General features: G+C 44.1%; 1 protein-coding gene across 1 annotated transcript in view; it reads right to left on the bottom strand.

The window, feature by feature from the left end:
* Positions 1 to 20,438, bottom strand: part of lama1 (laminin subunit alpha 1) — a 295,280-nt gene extending 274,842 nt beyond the window's left edge. Inside the window, exon 1 of the mRNA XM_033019870.1 lies at positions 19,938 to 20,438. Coding sequence (XP_032875761.1) covers positions 19,938 to 20,010 — 73 coding nt within the window. The 5' untranslated portion in view covers positions 20,011 to 20,438. The remainder of the gene's footprint in view (positions 1 to 19,937) is intronic.
* Positions 20,439 to 20,734: the final 296 nt, after the last annotated feature.

The raw sequence follows: 20,734 nt of genomic DNA, 5'->3' as shown, positions 1-20,734 counted from the left end.
TAGTGTATGGTAAACCCAGCAAGGTCCGATCAAGGATAATCCAAGGGTTACCAAAGAGGTTGATGGTAGTTCAGCACTGCTCTCTAGTTGATTCAGTTGCATGATAACAGGCTGTTACTTCTGATAACACTGTTCCTCTGAAACCATAATGTTCCCTCAGGGCTGCCATTCCAACAGGGTGCCACACCCTCAGTGCTGCGTCACGTACACATGTAGGTTAACCTATTCATTCCTGGGATCATTCTTGTAAACCTCTGGAGCCCGGAACGGAGCAGCCAGCCAACCACCACCACCACCGGTTGCGCCTGTGCCGAAGGGTACCGTGGCTGGCGGGCGGGCCGGCAGATGGCACTGTGGCGGCCAGTTCCACTATCCAGTCCCGGCAGCCGCTCGCAGCCACCAGAGCTACTTCCCTCCCCGGCCACAATGCGGTGGCTCTGCGCCCAAAGCGCAGCAGTGAGCTTTGAGTGCGTTGCTGGCATGATCCCCGACCCCCTCCTTCTCAATGCTCCTGCCCACCCCGCAACTTTACCCCTGACAGCCCAGCCAATTTGTGCAGCCCAGGCCGTGCTGACCTGGGCCGGACTCCCCACACGCTGTGAAAGGAACCCCCCCCGTGGCGCTGTCCTTTTACAGCTACTTCCCACTTTACAGCCGCTTCCCATCAGCTGCCAGCAATGAGGGACAGACTTGGCTATCCCTCAGTACACCAACATCGTTCTTGATGTTGCTGTACTGAGCGATAGCCAAGCCTACCTTTCTTGGATAACAACCTAACCTTCGGCCTCCAAGACGCAGGTAAATTTTCGTGCCTTACTTTTGGGTAAAAAATAGCATCTTCGTTGCCGGGAAATACGGTAGTTCTGCCATTTGTAGGAACAAACAATGTATGTACATCAGACTTTTGAATTTAATAATTTTATGGGAGCGTGTTCATTATATACGACATGTGGCAGTTGTTAGTCTTTGAAAATCTTGTGTTGGAATTTCAGACCTACAGGCCGTGAAGGTAGTCATGTTGCTTTCATTCAGGCAAGTTTTTAAACAAAGATTTCACTTAGATAAATTTGTTGACACAAACTGTGTTGTCTTGACAGCTTGATTAGAAATAGGATTATCCACATTGAGAAAGTGAAGTTTTGCATTATTCGAGCTCCGAACAGGCTTTGAAAACAAACTCCATTTAATCAGTTAAATTGCCTCTTCTTAGACAGACCAGAAGGATTGAAAATAAGTAGGAAGGAACTGCAGCTGCTGGTTTCTACTGAAGATAGACACAAAATGCTGGAGTAACTCAGCAGGCCAGGCAGCATTTCTGGAGAAAAGGAACAGAGGTCACTGCCTCGGGGAGGACGAGATACTGGCCCACAAATTCGTCTCCGGTCGGTTCAGAGTTCCAGGGCCCTGACCACAAGGAGCAAATTCAACCCGTTGAAAGGCCACAGAAGTCAGCTATGGGAATGGATCTGCCGGTTCCGGCTGGCCTGGAGCTCCAAAGCCCAGGCTGTAGGGGGCAAATGGAAATGGCCTGGATAGAGTGGATATGGAGAGGATGTTTCCAGTAGTGGGAGAGTCTAGGATCAGAGACCATAGTCTCAGAATAAAATAACCTACCTTCAGAAAGGAGATGGGGAGGAATTTCTTTAGCCAGAGGATGTTGACTCTGTGGAAGTCATTGCCATAGAAGGCTGTGGATGTCAAGTCAATGGATATTTTTTATGGTGGAGATTGATAGATTCTTGATTAGTACGGGTGTCAGGGGTTATGCGGACGGAGAAGGCAGGAGAATAGGGCGAGAGGGAAAGATCATCGGCCATGATTGAATGGTGGAGTAGACTTGATGGGCCGAATAGCCTAACTATGCTCCTATAACATGAACGTATGAACTTACATTCTTACAGCATCAATGTTTAAGGAGATTTCTGTGAAGATTTAGTCTGAATGTCATTCAGTCAGAGCTGATCTGATAATGGGGTGAAGTAGACAGTCGGTTCACTTCACCTTGTAGCCAGCGCGGCTCGTCACAAGTCATTTACACTGGACAAAGCCACTGTACACTGATCAAACTGATAAATACACCCTCAAGAAGCCATCATTATCTGAGCAGTAAATCCAGTACTAAAGCCCAAGATTTTTTTTGAGAGGGAGATAACTGCAAACCTCAAATACCCGACGGAAACAACACCTGAAACCCTCCAGGACACTATTTAAAGAGCATGAGAAGATAATTACAGTCGTTGAGCCAGGTACTGGGTTTCAGCTCTTTAGCTAAACCAAAGAAATGTACAGATTATAATTTCCAACCATAAAATGAGTTACATGCTGCGCAACTAACAGGATGTGCTCCGATTATTCGCAGTATTACGACCAACAAATGTCGCCAACAGAAGCCGCGTTAAATGGAGTTCTACATTATGATCGCTGCAAATAGAATAATTTATGTGCAGTTAAACAAAACTGAAAAGCAGGCTCAAACCTTCATTGATGAAATCATTCAAATACCAATTAAAAAGGGTAAAGAAGTGTTTCGGCCACGCAACGTTGCCTATTTCCTTCGCTCCATAGATGCTGCTGCAGCCGCTGAGTTTCTCCAGCATTTTTGTGTACCTCCAATTAAAAACCATATCAAAACAGCTGAACCAACATTGTAGAATAGATCAAAAACCTGCTAATGAAGGGTGACTAAAACAATATATCATGCAATAATAGGTCCATAAATCATCAGTTTATTTCCCTGTTCTCAGATGATTTAAGGATCAGAATATGGTATTTTCTGTATTAAACCAATAATGGACAATTCAACAAAACATACCCAGGTCTGTAATTTAGTTTGTTTCAAAGATATAGTGTGGAAGCAGGCCCTTTGGACCACGAGTTCTGGCCAACCAGCGATCACCCACACACTAGTTCTATCATAGAAACAGAGAAAAATAGGTGCAGGAGTAGGCCATTCGGCCCTTCGAGCCAGCAGCGCCATTCAATATGATCATGGCTGATCATCTAAAATCAGTACCCAGTTCCTGCTTTTTCCCCCATATCCCTCGATTCCTTTAGCCCCAAGAGCTAAATCTAATTCTCTCTTGAAAAGTTACCTACACACTACGGACAATTTACAGAAGCCAATTCACCTACAAACTTGCAGGTCTTTGGAGTGTGGGAGGAAACTGGAGCACCAGGAGAAAACCCACATGGTCACAGGTTGAACATACAAATTCTGTTCAGACAGCACCCGTGAACAGGGTCGAACTCTATTGCTGCGCCACCCTAATGCTTCAGTACAAGTCATTGCAGTTAGCAATTGCTACTAATCTCACGGGTTTTTATTTTAACACTGGCCGATGCTCTGTGCAAGGGACAGGGACCACTCATGGGTTTTATCAGGAGTCTTGGCCAAACAGGGTGTTGTGCGGTATGACCTCATACTCAACACCTGTATAAATATAAATACAGCAGCCAGGTTAACGAGACTAGCGGAATCTTGAATTTACCGCATGATTATCCAAACACACAAGTATGGAAAAAGAAAATGGACGTAACACCCTTTCGCAGTCTAAGAATGGAAGAACGAGTATACGAGTGCAGTAGGATTTAACAGCTAACATTGCCATAATGACCAACTGCTGGTTAAGTGATGTTGATTGAGGAATACATTTTGATCAAGAAAATGTGTAGGAAGGAACTGCAGATGCTGGTTTAAACCAAAGATAGACACAACAAACTGGAGTAACTCAGTGGGACACTTCAGACTCTGAAGAAGTTTCTGGGCCCGAAACGTCACCCATTCCTTCTCTCCAGAGATGCTGCCAATCCCACTGAGCTACTCCAGCTTTTGGTGACTATCCTGACCAAGATTATGATGGCTGAAGAAGAGTCTTCTCGAACCTAAACATTACCCATCCATGTTCTCCAGAAATGCTGCCTGATCTGCTGAGTTACTCCAGCACTTAGTGTCCGATAATGATGGCTTTGTTTGGTGTGGAGGAGACAAGGTTGGTGAGTCAGGAAGGATTTAGAAGAAAAAACACAAAGTGCTGGAGTAACTCAGCAGATCAGGCAGCATCTCTGGTGAACACGGATAGGTGACATTTTGAATCGGACTCAACTTTCTGAGGTGTCTTTTTTTTCTAAGCCATCATCTGCAGTTCCTTGTTTCTAAGGGAAGTAGAAGAATTCTTCTTTAAAATTGTATAGCTGTATGTCTAAGTGGTGTTGATTTAATTAAGAGGATGGGATGGGGGATAGGGAATACAGAGACAACGCTCCCTGGGTAGAAACCACATGACCACTCCTGGCCTTCCTGAACTCACAGACAGAACATTTAACTTGGACATAATGCAGTCTTATGCTCACCAGCAATGGGTCTTCCCTGCTTTGGGCAGATATCTCATCCGTTGTCTTGTTAGCATTGGAAATGGAAGAAAATTACCAATCCCTTGGGATAGGATTATGTTAGTAACCATAAATCACGAGAGATTAAAATCAACTCTGTTATCACTGACACTACAGGGCTCCTTTAATACTGAAGTGGTGGACTGGATGGCCTGGATTAAGTGCTCAAACTCAAGTTTTGAACTAACCAGAATGAATGATTAAACAAGGGGCTGGAGTATGTCAGCGGGTCAGGCAGCACTTTGGAGAACAGGAACTAATGCAACATTTAAGAAACAATTAGACAGGTATATGGATAGGACAGGGTTAGAGGGATATGGGCTTAATGATGGTAGGAGTGTAGATGGGACATGCTGGTCGGCGTGGGCAAGTTGAGTTGAAGGGCATGTTTCCACGCTGTATGACACTAACATAAGTGATGCGATTTTGTGTCGGATTGCGACCCGATACATCACCTATCAATGCGCTCCAGAGATGCTGTCTGACCCGCTAAGTTACTGCAGCACTTTGTCTCCTTTTTTGAAAAGCAGCATCTGCAGTTCCTTGTGTCTCCAGGAATGAATGATCGTTATCAACAAAGCTCATACCTACAGGTGACCCAACTAGTTACAAAGCTTCAATGAGGTACACAAGAAATAAAAACATTTCTGGTTTGTGTGCGTGTACTAATGATCTTCACCATCTAGCAACACAAAGGGGGCTTTATTTGCAAGATAAAAAATGGTGATCATATTTTGAAGGGTTTATTGTAAATTCAATTTATTCACCCAATCTATTAGCTATGTATTTTTTATTTTCAGAGACAAAAAATTGTATCTTCTTTGGCCCTTTTCACATGAAGTTAAATACTTCAATTTGCCATAGATTAGAAAAAAGAACCACATCAATAGCTCATGAATGCCATTCCTTAATTTATTCATCCTGTGGGATCAGAGCCCAGTCCACATTTGATAGAACATCATCTGGTATCTATGTTCAAAATGCATGCAAGGTAATCAGTCAAATCCAAACGCGACAACCTTCTAACATTCAACAGGTCATCGACAAAATCTCTTCTCTGTACACCAGTGCACCTTGCAACTTTCCATATGGTCAGAAGCAACATGGAGAGGAAAGCAGACAATTGACAAAGTCCAAGCTGCAGCTGGTCATCTAGGCCTATTGCAGTGGTTGCCACTACCCGCCCCTCTCCTCACCCAGCCACTATTCAGCCTTTGTGCTCAGAGGTGCCTCCTGCAGCCGAGCTTGAGGGTGTGGAAGGTCAGACGCCAGTTCCTCTTATCGGCCACTTTTTTTCTTGCATCCGCCGTTGCCGACTCCCTCCACCCTTGTCTCCGGTTCTCTGGTCAACAGCAGGCATGGATCACTGCTACCCAGCTCTCCATGTTCTTCAGGGATGCTGCCTGACCCCCTGAAGTACTCCAGCACTTTGTGTCTTTTTTTTTTAATTGAAAACCTTTTCTGACCCAAAAATCTAATGCATGACCATAAATAGGGGCATGTGGCAGACAGATGCAGATAAAGGGAGAGAGAGTGCAAAGGATGCAGACTCCTGCTTAAATATCACTGCAGTTTCCAGTTTCAAATATAAAAGGATTTTGATTCAAACTATGCATGTATGTGTAACGGATGTTTAATAAACTAACTCATCCTTGAATATTGTGTAGCGTTCTTGATTTTTTGGGGGGACATAATTGTAAATCCTACAAGAAATGTGCTTTCAAAAGATGAACGTAAAATGCGAGAGGAGCAAAGTTTAAAGGAGATGCGGATTTTTATGTTACACAGAGAGTGGGTGCCTGGAACACTTTGCTAGGGGTGGTGGTGGAAGAGGTGGATACCATGGCTTTTAGACAGGCACATGAACATGCAGGGAACGGTGGGATATGGATCACATGCAGGCCCAGGAAATTATTTTAGCTTGGCATCATATTTGGCATGGACATTGTGGGCCAAAGGGCATGTTCCTGTGCTGTACTGTGAGCATTAGATCAACATTTTTTCTTTCTTGGCAACTTTTCAGCACTCAAATTAATAAGAAATACTTCAGTTTAGAGATGGATTTATAACTTTTGATATGACAGTGTCAAGTGTTAAATTTGATAATGTTACAGTTAAAAAGCTCAATATAGTTGTATTGTAAAGAGTCAAGATACAAGAGAGAGTCAAGAGTATTTTATTGTCAAATGTCCCGAAACAGACCAATAAAATTATTTCTTGCTTCTAATTCCTGATAGCATTCAGTGAATTAACATTCTGTTGCACATTGCAATTTGAAATACATGCAAAGTGAAATACATTCTACATATTGCACATTCATCAGTTTTATGAACAGTTAATGCAAAAATAAAACAATGGCCAACTCTGTATGCATGTTCTGGTGAAGAAATTATTACGGTACAAGTCTGGGAACTATCAAAACTTAAACACGGCAGTCTGCACGAAACAATAGACAAAAGGAGTTTGGAATTTAAATGGAAAATGGCTGAGACCATCGAAACGACTTAATCCAGTATTGTTTGATGAACATATCACTGAGATAAGGCATTGGTTTACCTCACCTTGAGTGCTAGGTATGGTTCTGCTGTCTCTCTAGAAATTAAAGTTAAGTTTTACCCCACAGATGTGAGTATTAAACAGAAGTGTACGAAACAGAGCAGGCAATGAATAAAAGCATTTGAATTTGCATATACTGACCCGGGCTGTGAAAGCGAGGTCATTGAATTGTTTGCTACACTACACCCGTGTTTTCAGGACAACTTTGCATCCACAATTTCTTGTTCCAGATGCATTGTTCCCAAAGCAGAACAATTGTCCCCACAAAATACACTGAGATTTCAACTTCAGTAAGCTTATCCATTGGAACCCATTTGGGAAAGTACAGAGTCTATGGTAAGTGACTTGCTTGTGCACCTACTTATTAACAGATGCACAGAGCGAGCTCTTGATTTTCTCTCGTGAGCTCCCATGGTGACCAGGAGCAGCCTTTGGACCCTTTAACCTCTCACATTATCAGAAATGCAATTCTTTTTAAATGGAAGATAGACACAAAAAGCTGGAGTAACTCAGCGAGATAGGCAGCATCTCTGGAGAGAAGGAATGGGTGACGTTTAGGGTTGAGACCCTACTTCAGGCCCTTCTTCTTCCTTTCTAAATGGAAATCCTCGGTCTGCATATTATAATGAATGTAATAGTATTAACGATTTATTTTCAGATTAAGTTTTATATTGTAATCCCTACTACATGTTTAGCAATTTACCAATCCCCTCTATTCTCTAGCTTTGCTAATTGACAACAGTGGTGGCACAGTGGCGTAGCGGTAGACTTACAGCGCCAGAGACCCGAGTTTGATCCTGAGTATGGGTGCTGTCTGTACGGAGTTTGGACGTTCCCCGTGACCTGTGACAGGGAGAGTTTGGACGTTCTCCCTGTGTTTCCTCCCACATTCCGAAGACGTGCAGGTTGGCACATTGGTATTCAATGGCACAAAAGCAAAATATATTCTAACTAGGCCAGCAGCATAATCAAGGACGAGTCACACCCTGGCCACTCCCTCTTCTCCCCTCTCACATTGGGCAAAAGGTATAAAAGTGTGAAAACGCACACCTCCAGATTTGGGCAGTTTCTTCCCATCTGTTATCTGGCAACTGAGGAGGTTTACAAGAATAATCCCAGGAATGAATAGGTCATGTGTCAGAGAGGGAGTGGCAGTACTGAGGGTGTGTTACCCTGTTGGAAAGGCAGCCCTGAGGGAACAGCACGGTTTCAGAGGAACAATGTTATCAGGGATAACAGCACTGTTATCAGGCAACTGAATCATCCTACCACTGCACAGCAGTGCTGAACTACTATCTACCACTTTGGTGACCCTCAGACTATCCTTGATCAGTTATTCCTAAAGGGTTTCAGCCCAAAACATTGCCTATTTCCTTCGCTCCATAGATGCTGCTGCACCCGCTGAGTTTCTCCAGCATTTTTGTGTACCTTCATCCCTTATCCCCAACCAGTCAGAAGAAAGGTCTCGACCCAAAACATCACCCATTCCTTATCTCCAAAGATGCTGCCTGTCCCGCTGAGTTACACCAGCTTTTTGTGTCTATCCTTGATCAGACTTTGCTGGCTTTACCTTGCACTATATGTTATTCCCTTCTCATGTATCTATAAACTGTGAATGGCTTGATTGTAATCATGTATTTTCTTTCCGCTGACTGGTTAGCATGCAACAAAAGCTTTTCACTGTACCTGGCAATGAACTGAACTGAACAAAGACAAGACACAATGTGCTGGATTAACTCAGCAGGTCAGACAGCATATCTGGAGAACATGGATAGGTGATGTTTTGGATCGGGACCTGAAACATTAACTATCCATGTTCTCCAGAGATGCTGCCTGAACCACTAAGTACTCCAGCACTTAGTGTATTTTTTTGTAAACCAGCATCTGCAGTTATTTGTCACTCCATTATAATAAAGCACTTCTATGTAATGGGAAAGGGTGAAATTTGGGAAATCAGGCCATTATTCCTGCAATGTTTTGCGATCCAAGACATTATATTTTTTTCTTCATTGTTTCGTTCACAGAACCTCTCATTGTCTACTGGAGATAAAGGACTGGAAAATTATATTTCACCATTTAGAATCAACCATTAATCATAAGGGGAACTAATAATAAATTTAATACACCATTTTATCCTCTTCTTAATTTACTATGCAGATCTTTTCCAATGGATATTCAAGGATAAATCCGTTCATTGTAAAGTCTGAATAGATTACTCAAAGACTTGCAGAAAATTATCCTTGCAGATGTTCAATAGCAAAAGCATTCATTCTTAAAGCAGGAAATTGCATTTGGAACTGAAAAGGGTTAAGATTTCAAAACTGCAACCCCATCTTCCCGCCAGACTTTTCACATTTAAAAGTATTTTAAGGTGGCACGGTGGTGCAGCGGTAGAGTTGCTGCCTTACAGCACTTGCAGTGCCAGAGACCCGGGTTGGATCCCGACTACAGATATTGTCTGTATGGAGTTTGTACATTCTCGCCGTGACCGCGTGTGTTTTCTCCAAGATCTCCGGTTTCCTCCCACACTCCAAAGACGTACAGGTTTGTAGGTTAATTGGCTTGGTGTAAGTTGTCCCTAGTGTGTGTAGGATAGTGTTAATGTGCAGGGATCGCGGGTTGATGCGGACTCGGTGAGCTGAAGGGCTTGGTTCCGCGCTGTATCTCTAAACTGAAATATTTAATGTGATCGTCTTGGAGTAGAAGCAAGAAGTTCTTACACTGCGAGGTATGTGAGAAAACAGAACACCAAATGAATCAGTGTTGCTGTGCAGGGACTCTCCCTCGATGAAACACCTCTAAACAAATTGGAGTGAACGAGAATATGTAGGAAGGAACTGCAGATGCTGGTTTAAACTGAAGGTAGACACAAAATGCTGGAGTAGCGCAGCGAGACAGGCAGCATCTCTGGAGAGAAGGAATCTTTACTCAGAGAGTGGTAGCTGTGTGGAATGAGCTTCCAGTGGAAGTGGTGGAGGCAGGTTCGATTTTATCATTTAAAAATAAATTGGATAGGTATATGGACGGGAAAGGAATGGAGGGTTATGGTCAGAGTGCAGGTAGATGGGACTAGGGGAGATTAAGTGTTCGGTACAGACTAGAAGGGCCGAGATGGCCTGTTTCCATACTTTAATTGTTATATGTTATATTGTTATATGAATGGGGGACGTTTCGGATCGAGACCCTTCTTCAGACTGAAAGTCACGGAAAACGGGAACGAGAGAAATAGATGATGATATAGAGAGATACAGAACAAATGAATGAAAAATATGCAAAAAAGTAACAATGATAAAGGAAACAGGCCATTGTTAGCCGTAGCTTGACGAGAATGAAAGTTGGTGCGACTTGGGTGGGGGAGGGATGGAGGGAGAGGGAATGCTGGGGTTACTTGAAGTTAGAGAAATCAATATTCATACTGAAGATCGACAAAATGCTGGAGTAGCTCAGTGGGACAGGCAGCATCTCTGGAGAGAAGGAATGGGTGACGTTTCAGGTCGAGACCCTTCAAAGTCTACCTTCGATTTAAACCAGCATCTGCAGTTCTTTCCTATTCAATATTCATACCACTGGGCTGTAAACTGCCCAAGCGAAATATGAAATGCTGTTCTTCCAATTCATGTTTAGCCTCACTCTGACAATGGAGGAGACCTCGGACAGAAACATCAGTGTGGGAATGGGAAGAGGAATTATAGTGTTTAGCCGCCAGGAGTTCGGGTAGATCCAAACGGACTGAGCGAAGGTGTTCAGCAAAACCAGTCATTGAAAGTAGGCATGCAGGTGCAGCAGGCAATGAAGAAAGCGAATGGTATGTTAACATTCATAGCAAAAGGATTTGAGTATAGGAGCAGGGAGGTTCTACTGCAGTTGTACAGGGTCTTGGTGAGACCACACCTGGAGTATTGCGTACAGTTTTGGTCTCCAAATCTGAGGAAAGACATTCTTGCCATAGAGGGAGTACAGAGAAGGTTCACCAGACTGATTCCTGGGAAGTCAAGACTTTTATATGAAGAAAGACTGGATAGACTCGGCTTGTACTCGCTAGAATTTAGAAGATTGAGGGGGATCTTATAGAAACTTACAAAATTCTTAAGGGGTTGGACAGGCTAGATGCAGGAAGATTGCTCCCGATGTTGGGGAAGTCCAGGACAAGAGGTCAGTTTAAGAATAAAGTGGAAATCCTTTAGGACCGAGATGAGAAAAACATTTTTCACACAGAGAGTGGTGAATCTCTGGAACTCTCTGCCACAGAAGGTAGTTGAGGCCAGTTCATTGGCTATATTTAAGAGGGAGTTAGATGTGGCCCTTGTGGCTAAAGGGATCAGGGGGTATGGAGAGAAGCTCGAAGGGCCGAATGGCCTACTCCTGCAGATTTTTCTATGTTTCTATGTTTGCCCAGTCTGCGTTTGGTCTTGCTAATGTCTAAGAGTCCACATCTTGAACAAAGGATACTGTAGATGAGGATGGAGGAAGTGCAAGTGAACCTCTGCCGAACCTGAAAGGACTGTCGGGGCCCCAGTGCAGAGTCGAGGGAAGATGTACAGGGACCAATGTTGCCTCCTGCGATTGTAGGAGAAGGTACCTGGGGAGGGGGTGGTTTGGGTGGGAAGGGATGAGTTAAGCAGGGAATTGCAGAGGGAATGGCCTCTGCGGAAGGTGGAAAGGGGTGGAGATGGGAAGATGTGACCAGTGGTGGGATCCCGTTGGAGGTAGCAAAAATGTCAGAGGATTATGTTTGGTATGCGGCGGCTGATGGGGTGAAAGGTAAGGACTAGGGGGACTCTGCTGTTGCGACTAGGGGGAGGGGGAGCAACGGCGAAGCTGCGTGGTACCGAGGAGACATGTGTGAGGGCCTCATCTATGATGATCGAGGAGGCACGTATGAGTGATAGGGATGTGGGTTGTCATGGAGATCAGCAAAAAGAGGCAGAATTTCCAGACACTTCATAAATTGAGATTTCTGAGTATTTGAGGATTCCCTCATTAAACAGACCATTGGGGAATGGGTTGTGAAAGTATAGGAAAAAGAAACATAAAGCAGTTCACAGGTTCACAAGTTATAGGGGTAGAATTAGGTCATTCGGCCCTTCGAGTCTACTCCGCCATTTAATCATGGCTGATCTCAGCCTCATAATCCCATTTCCTGCCCTCATAACTCTTCACACCTGTTCTAATCAAGAATGTGTCCATCTCTGCCTTTAAAATATCCACTGACGGCCTCCACAGCCCTCTGTGGCAATGTTCCACAGATTAACATCCCTCTGACTAAAGAGGTTCCTCCTCACCTCCTTTCTAAAAGAGCACACTTAAATTCTGAGGCTATGACTGGTCCCAGACTCTCCCACCAGTGGAAACATCCTTTCCACATCCACTCTATCTATCCCCAGTGCTGTCAAGCGCTCATCATATGCTAACCCACTCATTCCTGCAATCATTCTTGTAAACCGCCTCTGGACCCTCTCCAGAGTCAGCACATCCTTCCTCAGATATGGGGCCCAAATTCACCAGCAGAAGGTTGAAGACAGATGCTTTAAGAGAATAGGAGCATACCCAGCACACAGACTGAAGGAAGTCGAGGAGGTCCCTTGAATATAGAAGACTCCCAGTATTTAGGTAAAGTATAAATGAGGAAGTCTGAAATATCAGTCACTGTGCCAGAATTTGCAATGTACAGTAAGAGTAAACAAGGATCCCATCTCACAAAACAGGCACAAACTTAAGTGGATAATAGAATTAGTGTAAAAGTATTCTAGCTCAATCATGTTTTTAATTTGGTAAGATAGAAACCACTTTTCAGTCAATTGGATAAATCTTTAGGTGACCTTTCCACATGTCTTACCCTGTAAAATGTAAACTATTGCTAAAAGTTTTTTATCTTGCGTAGATTAAATGCAGTGGAGCACATCAATATCCAGAGTCTATTCAATCATATCCTCTTCTATATTCTTGTACTTATTTACAGACTGCTTCACAAAGCTCTTCTACTCCAATCAAGTATGAAGAAGGGTAGAAAAAGGGCCCGACTGCTGTTACTCCAGCACTTTGTGTCTTTTTTGTTGTTGTAAAGCAGCATCTGCAGTTCCTTGTTTCTACGAAGCTCATTTCTCAATCAATGAAGCCCACTTGATCCACCCTCAACCTCAACTATATTCTTGCTCTCCTTGTCCAATTATAACAGCCAATGCCGATGACACAAAAACTGCCAAGGGAGTACAAAGAACTGCTGAAGACAATGTAGAAATCTTCATAGAGTTATTGTATTTGTTGTCACCTTCTTACATGTTTTTCACTCAATAAAGATTGGAAATAAAGGTCAGCAACATTTTTTTAATGTATGGCATTGCGACATGGTTCAGCTTAAGGCATCTGACATGAGGCCAGATGTCTCAGGAATGTAAAAAAGATTTGTTGCTGGAAGTATTGAAGTACTTAGAGAGAGACTGCAGAAACAAACCTAATTCCCCAGAACTCTGACATGCCCAATACCACTGAGACATTGTTCCAGTTTATCAAAGGGAAGAGGTTGCACCAGGGAATAAAGACATGGTTTGTTGATGATATTCTCCGTGGATTCACAGTACATTCTTGTACAGTGCCTTTTATGCTTTATAGCCTATTATATACTTTGGATGTGAGGTCGCCATTGTAATGCATCATCAACAAGATCCCTTGCAGACATACAAATTGGTGGATTTGTCGGCAGTGAGGGAGGTTGTCAAAGGATACAGATCAGTTGGGAATACAGGCGAGAAATGATAGATGGAGTTTAATCTGAACATGTTTGAGGTGTGAAAATAGACACAAAATGCTGGAATAACTCACGGGGCAGGCAGCATCTCTGGAGAGAAGGAATGGGTGACATTTCAGGTCAAGACCCTTCTTCAGACTGAATCTGAGTGAAGTAGGGTCTCGTCCCAAAACGTTATCCCTTCCTTCGCTCCAGAGATGCTGCCTGTCCCGCCCACTGAGTTACCCCAGCATTTGTGTCTATCTTCGGTTTAAACCAGCATCTGCAGTTCCTTCCGATACAAATTTGAGGTGTTGCAGTTTAGACAATGGACAATAGGTGCAGGAGTAGGCCATTTGGCCCTTCGAGCCAGCACCGCCATTCAATGTAATCATGGCTGATCATCCACAATCAGTACCCCGTTCCTGCCTTCTCCCCATATCCCTTGACTCTGCTACCTTTAAGAGCTCTATCTAACTCTCTTGAAAGCATCCAGAGAATCAGCCTCCAATGCTTTCCGAGGCAGAGAATTCCACAGATTCACAACTCTCTGGGTGAAAAAGATTTTCCTCATCTCCGTTCTAAATGGCCTACCCATATAACCAGATAACCACATAACAATTACAGCACGGAAACAGGCCATCTCGGCCCTTCTAGTCCGTGCCGAACACGTATTCTCCCCTAGTCCCATCTACCTGCACTCAGACCATAACCCTCCATTCCTTTCCCGTCCATATAACTATCAAATTTATTTTTAAATGATAAAATCGAACCTGCCTCCACCACCTTCACTGGAAGCTCATTCCACACAGCTACCACTCTCTAAGTAAAGAAGTTCCCCCTCATGTTACCCCTAAACTTCTGTCCCTTAATTCTCAAGTCATGTCCTCTTGTTTGAATCTTCCCTACTCTCAGTGGGAAAAGCTTATCCACGTCAACTCTGTCTATCCCTCTCATCATTTTAAAGACCTCTATCAAGTCCCCCCTTAACTTTCTGCGCTCCAAAGAATAAAGACCTAACTTGTTCAACCTTTCTCTGTAACTTAGTTGCTGAAACCCAGGCAACATTCTTGTAAATCTCCTCTGTACTCTCTCTATTTTGTTGACATCCTTCCTATAATTAGGCGACCAAAATTGTACACCATACTCCAGAATTGGCCTCACCAATGCCTTGTACAAATTTAACGTTACACCCCTTATTGTTAAACTGTGGCCCCTGGTTCTGGACTCCCCCAACATCTGGAACATGTTTCCTGCCTCTAGTGTGTCCAATCCCTCAATAATTTTATATGTTTTAATAAGATATCCTCTCATCCTTCTAAATTCCAGTGTATACAAGTCCAGTCGCTCCATTCTTTCAACTTTTAACAGCCCCGCCATCCCGGGAATTAATCTCGTGAACCTACGTTGCACTCCCTCAATAGCAAGAATGTCCTTCCTCAAATTTGGAGACTAAAACTGCACACAATACTCCAGGTGTGGTCTCACCAGGGCGTTGTACAACTGCAGAAGGACCTCTTTGCTCCTATGCTCAACTCCTCGTGTTATGAAGGCCAACATCCCATTAGCTTTCTTCACTGTCTGCTTGTACCTGCATGCTTACTTTCAGTGACTGATGTACAAGGACACCCAGATGTCCTTGTACTTCCCCTTTTCCTAACTTGACGCCATTCAGATCTGCCTTCCTGTTCTTGCCACCAAAGTGGATAACCTCACATTTATCTACATTAAACTGCATCTGACACGCATCTGCCCACTCACCCAACATGTCCAAGTCACCCAGCATCCTCATAGCATCCTCCTCACAGTTCACACACTGCCACCCAGCTTTGTGTCACCTGCAAATTTGCTAATGTTACTTTTAATCCTTTCATCTAAATCATTGATGTATATTAATTATTATTGACCTACAGACATTCATGTATATGGAACCAATGCAAGAGAAAAGGAGCATTAACATGGTGGAATCTTGGATTACAAGTCCATTGCTCCTGAAAATGACAATGGCCCCCGCGGTGGGTGCCGGAGGTCGGACGGGCATGATGGAGAACAAAGAGGGACTCAGCCGGAGGGGGCGGGGGGGGGGGGGGAGGGCCGTGCAGTGAACAAAGAGGGACCTGGCGTGGGGGGCGCTGCCAATGGAACAGAGAAGAACCATATTGAACACTTGGTAACTTTATGAACACCCGATGCATGGTGACTCTGCATACTTTGTGTATGATATGCAAAACAAAGGATTTCACCGTGATAATAAAGTACCATTCATTCAAGTGGGTAGGGTTCATTTTAGTTCAGTTTAGTTTATTGTCATAAACTATTGTCATTACCGAGGTACAGTAAAAAGGTTTTGTTGGGTGCAAACCAGTTAGCGGAATGTGGTAAGGAATATATGTGGTATATTATCTTCATGTGGAGGCATTGAGTATAAAAGTATAAAAGTTGGAAAGTCATCTTGCAGCTCTATAAAACATTATTTAGGCCACTGTGTGCAGTTCTGGTCTCCACACTGCAGCAAGAATGTGGCGCACCTTGTGTAAAGTTGGAGAGGGTGCAGAAAAGGATCAACTGGATTTGAGAGCATTAGCTACGAGGAGAGGTTGCACAAACTTGGATTGTTTTCTCTGGAGCATCTGGAGGCTGAAAGGTGACCCAATGGAAGCAGATGAAATTAGGAGAGACATATCGAGGGTAGATTGTCAGTCTTTTTTCAGGGTGCAACTGTTAAATACCAGAGGACATAGCTTTAAAGCCCTGTCCCACGGCACGAGTTCATTCCAAGAGTTCTCCCGAGTTTGCCCTGATTCGAACTTGGAGATTTACGGTAATGGCCACTCGTCGGTACTCGGGGCTCTCGTGGACATTTTTCAACATGTTGAAAAATCTTCACGAGTCTTCCCGAGCTTACCTGCCATTAGCGAGTTTTCCCGAGTACCTGTCGTTAGCGCTAAGAGACGTCCCCAAGCTCCGACGTACCCGCTACGTTCATTCTCCATGCTTACCACGAGTTTGATTTTTTTAAAACTCGGGAGAGCTCTTGGAATGAACTCGTACCGTGGGACAGAGCTTTTAAAGTGCAAGGGGGAATGTTTATCTCAAGTTCTGTTTTTCACAGTGAGTGGAACATGTAACCAGGGTGTTAGTGGAAGCAGACATGATAGCAACATTTCAGAGGCAGGTGGGATTATCTTAACCTGGCATCATGGTCGGCACAGACATTGTGGTGCTCTGGTGCGGAACTGTTAATGAAGAAGTTCAACACAAAAAGCTGGAGTAACTCAGTGGGTCAGGCAGCACCTCTGGAGAAAAGGAATAGGTGACATTTCGGGTCGAGAGCATTCTTAGGTATAAACCAGCATCTCTCTCTACCTGCTTTGTCAATACTTGCTAGATTTTCAGTGATTGACTTTTTAGATTTGAATGAGTGATACTTTATTATTCACTATTCAGATTATCAGATTTTCGCTTTCGGTAATTATATTTTGGCAAAATTCCATATTTTCTGATGTTAAAAAGTAATGCGAGGCAAACTTTTGGTCTGCATAATTATATTACTAAACTGGTAATGACAACAAAAACCTGCATTTTCAAAGTTGTCCATTGCTGCACTTAATTTTCCTGACCTGACCCTAACTTAACTTCAGATAGATACAAAAAGCTGCAGTAATTCAGCGGGACAGACAGCATCTCTGGAGAGAAAGAATGGGTGACGTTTCGGGTCGAGACCGTTCTTCAGACTGGTTGTGGATAAGGGAAACAAGTTTTCCCTACTTGTCCCAAGTTAACCAAACACTGCAGACCAGTAGATTCCGTGATCTATCCACGATCAACCCCATTTGATTACAAGTCTGTGGACAATGAAATACCACATTCTTAAAGTTTAGTTTAGTTTAGTTTTGTCACGTGTACCGAGGTACAATGAAAAGCTTTTGTTTCGTGTTAACCCGTCAGTGTAAAGACAATACATGATTGCCCACGAGCACGGTGGACAGATACAGGATGCATGAAATAACGTATAGTGGAAGATTAGTAAAGTAACGTATAGTGGAAGATCCAGTAAAGTATATGAAGTCAAAAAATATTAATTGACATTGCAACATTTTTTTATACCCAAGCATAAAATAATCAGACCGAAGAAGGGTCCCGATCCGAGACGGCACCTATCGATTTTCTCCAGAGATGCTGCCTAACCCGCCGAGTTAATTAAGCATTTTGTGTCTATCGTTGGTTTAAAACAGCATCTGCTACACCCCTTCCTACACATCTGCAGTTCATTTTTTTTACATTATAAAATAACCAGATTTTTTTTAACTTATCAGTTAAAACAGAAAATGCAACACTTTTATCAAATAATCTCTCAATCTTCTTAGCTTAATCAAAGTTCGGCAACAATAACTAGACATGGGTCGGGCTTCAATAGGAGGAGGAGGGGGTCACGGCTTCGATGCACCTTTGAAACGTTCGGATACAATGAAGAAGCAAATCAAGCAGCAAGACGACGCTGGTAAAAGTAAATGCCATTGTCAAATACGGATTGGAGAGAGTGGAAAGTTGCTGCAAAGTGAAGTGACACAAAGTGGCCATGTCGCAGAGTTAGCAACTTGCAGCCGGCTTTAAAAACTCGGCGCGGTGCAAAGGAAACGAAGTGAACGATTTCTAATGGTGTTCTAATCAATGGTGGTGACAGGGTGGGCATTGTTCTTCGGGGCTGGCGGGCGGCGGAGATAGCAGGACCCCCGCCGCTTTGGTGGATTAACATCGCATTTCACATGCACGCACGAAATCCGAGTTTCTTCCTGGACAGCGAGAATTCAAAGAAACAATCAAGGGATCGAATTGCTGCGGGAGGAACCGGGAAGACAGCGAGTGGGCAACAGGGACACCTCAACCAGAGCGCTGCACGATGTCGGGCCCAAGCAGCACACACCATCTCTGTTTGCAGAGGATAGAACATGTCCACACCATTCATTTTCCGCTTGGAAGATTACATTCTCCCCCCGCTACGCATTAGAAACGTTTAATTATAGGATTTGCAGCTCAACGCTGTTAACTCTCTAAATATTCGGGTTATTTAAGTGAGCGCATTGGAAACGTAACAACCATTTTGCCTGAGATCCCCCGGGAAATAACTTATAGCCCCGTCACTTTCAGAAGCGTGATCAATGCAAAAAAGGGCATCAAAGGTTACGGGGAGAAGTCGGGAGAATGGGGTTGAGAGGTGGAAATAGATCATCCATGATTGAATGGTAGTGTGGACTCGATGGGCCGAATGGCCTAATTCTGCTGCTATGTCTAATAATGCAACGTTAATGGTTAAATAGGATTGGCAGATTCTTGAATAGTGCGGGTGTCAGGGGTTATGGGAGAAGGCAGGATCATGGGGTTAGGAGAGATAGATCAGTCATGATTGAAGGGCGGAATGGCCTAACTATGCAGCTTGAACTTATGTCCAAACGTTAACTCTGCTTCTCTCTCCACGCATGCTGCTCGGCTTGCTGGGTATTTTCAACTTTTACTGTTTTATTCAAACTATTAATATTATGTAAAGCTATACATTGTTGTTATAGTTGTTATGTTTGATGTGTAATATATAATACACATTCACGCACTGTGTTAACGTTGAACGGGAGATCGCCCATTAACAAGGGACCAGATTCTTATGCTAACAGCTCCCATTCTACGCGGCACTGGCCATAAATCTGGCAACGTCAAATTAAAATTATTAAGGCAAGTACAGATCTGCAAACACGCGAGTTCTGCCGCATCTGTGCGTCTCCCTCGGGTGATAAAGTTGAATTCCTCGCAAGCGACCAACTTTTCCTCAAACTCTCACCAAACTTTCAACTTTCCCCGTAGGACTGGCCCGGGTCGCAAGCGCTGGGACTGCTGAAATTTTGAGGCAAAGCTCCCACCCGCCAACACTGATGGGAAAAGCTAACTCGTTTTTATTGATTTGACTCCACTGCTGTATTGTCAGCGTTTGCTGCTATTGTGAGTTATTCCAACACTTTGTCTTTTTTATTTTGTTGACTTTTGTTAACCTGTATTGCAATTCCCCGTGCGTCCAAGTGTAGCCGTTTTGTTGGTTTTCCAGTACTTCGCAGTTTTCTCACAGGCGTTTAAAGACTGGTGCACGTGTTAAATATTCAGCATCCTTTGCCGTGACTTTCCCCCCACACCTCCAGCATAATCCTCACCGCATCTCTCACCCCTCACACACACATTTAGTAGCTATTTGGTCAGACTCTGTCCTCTTCCATCTCTCACTTACCTCTCTGCTGGGACTCTATCCCGGGACACAAGAGCAGGAGCAGCAACTTCCACACCAACAGGCTCGCTGCCATCCTCGCTGTGAAACGCGCTGACTTCTCTGCTCCCGAAGGTTCAACAAACTTTCTTTTCTCTCTCTCTCTCTCTCTCTCTCTCCAGCCCTCCCGTCACAAATGTTGTCTCTGGGCGTGGCCACTGGAGCTCAAAGGATTCTCATCAGCGCACCCAGGATTTTACGCTGCTTCTTTCCATATGCTCTTTTCCACTTGCTATTGCAGGCGGTGCATCCACTTACGTTCATGCACAATCCAAGCGTTTGACCACTGTGCACTGAGAGCTGGCCTTACGCCGACTATTACTGCCCATCTACCGACCCCCGTGCTTTCTGGCTGCGTGGTTTCTTCTGATGAGAGGGGGGGGGGGGGGGGGGTGTAGAAGTTATTCAATGCACGGGTGCAAAAGGGGCTTTAGAAGCTCAGACAATGGTGTGGGCTTATCGCCCATCCACCCCTTTCCGCTGTCGCCAACAAAGGGTGTGATTGAGGCCTGGTGACATTTAAATTGCACTAAAACGCACTGGAGATTAAGGAGAGGATTCGACTGAAGCAGCCCCGCTGCAGTGGAGGTTATTAATATGACAGTGGGGACACCTGACAGTGGGGTTTGGGAGGAGGATCACGGTCTAGGGTTCTTCCGCTGCAGGACACTGAGGGACAGAGTCTGTTGGGGACACCCCTCAAACAAGGGAAGGGATACCATCCCAGGGGGCCACATGAGTAGCAATGGTATTGTCTTTAA

This window comes from Amblyraja radiata, chromosome 4, assembly GCF_010909765.2.
Source record: "Amblyraja radiata isolate CabotCenter1 chromosome 4, sAmbRad1.1.pri, whole genome shotgun sequence".
Lineage (NCBI taxonomy): Eukaryota > Metazoa > Chordata > Chondrichthyes > Rajiformes > Rajidae > Amblyraja > Amblyraja radiata.
Note: the sequence above shows the minus strand (reverse complement) of the source record. Positions and strands in the feature narration are given on the sequence as shown.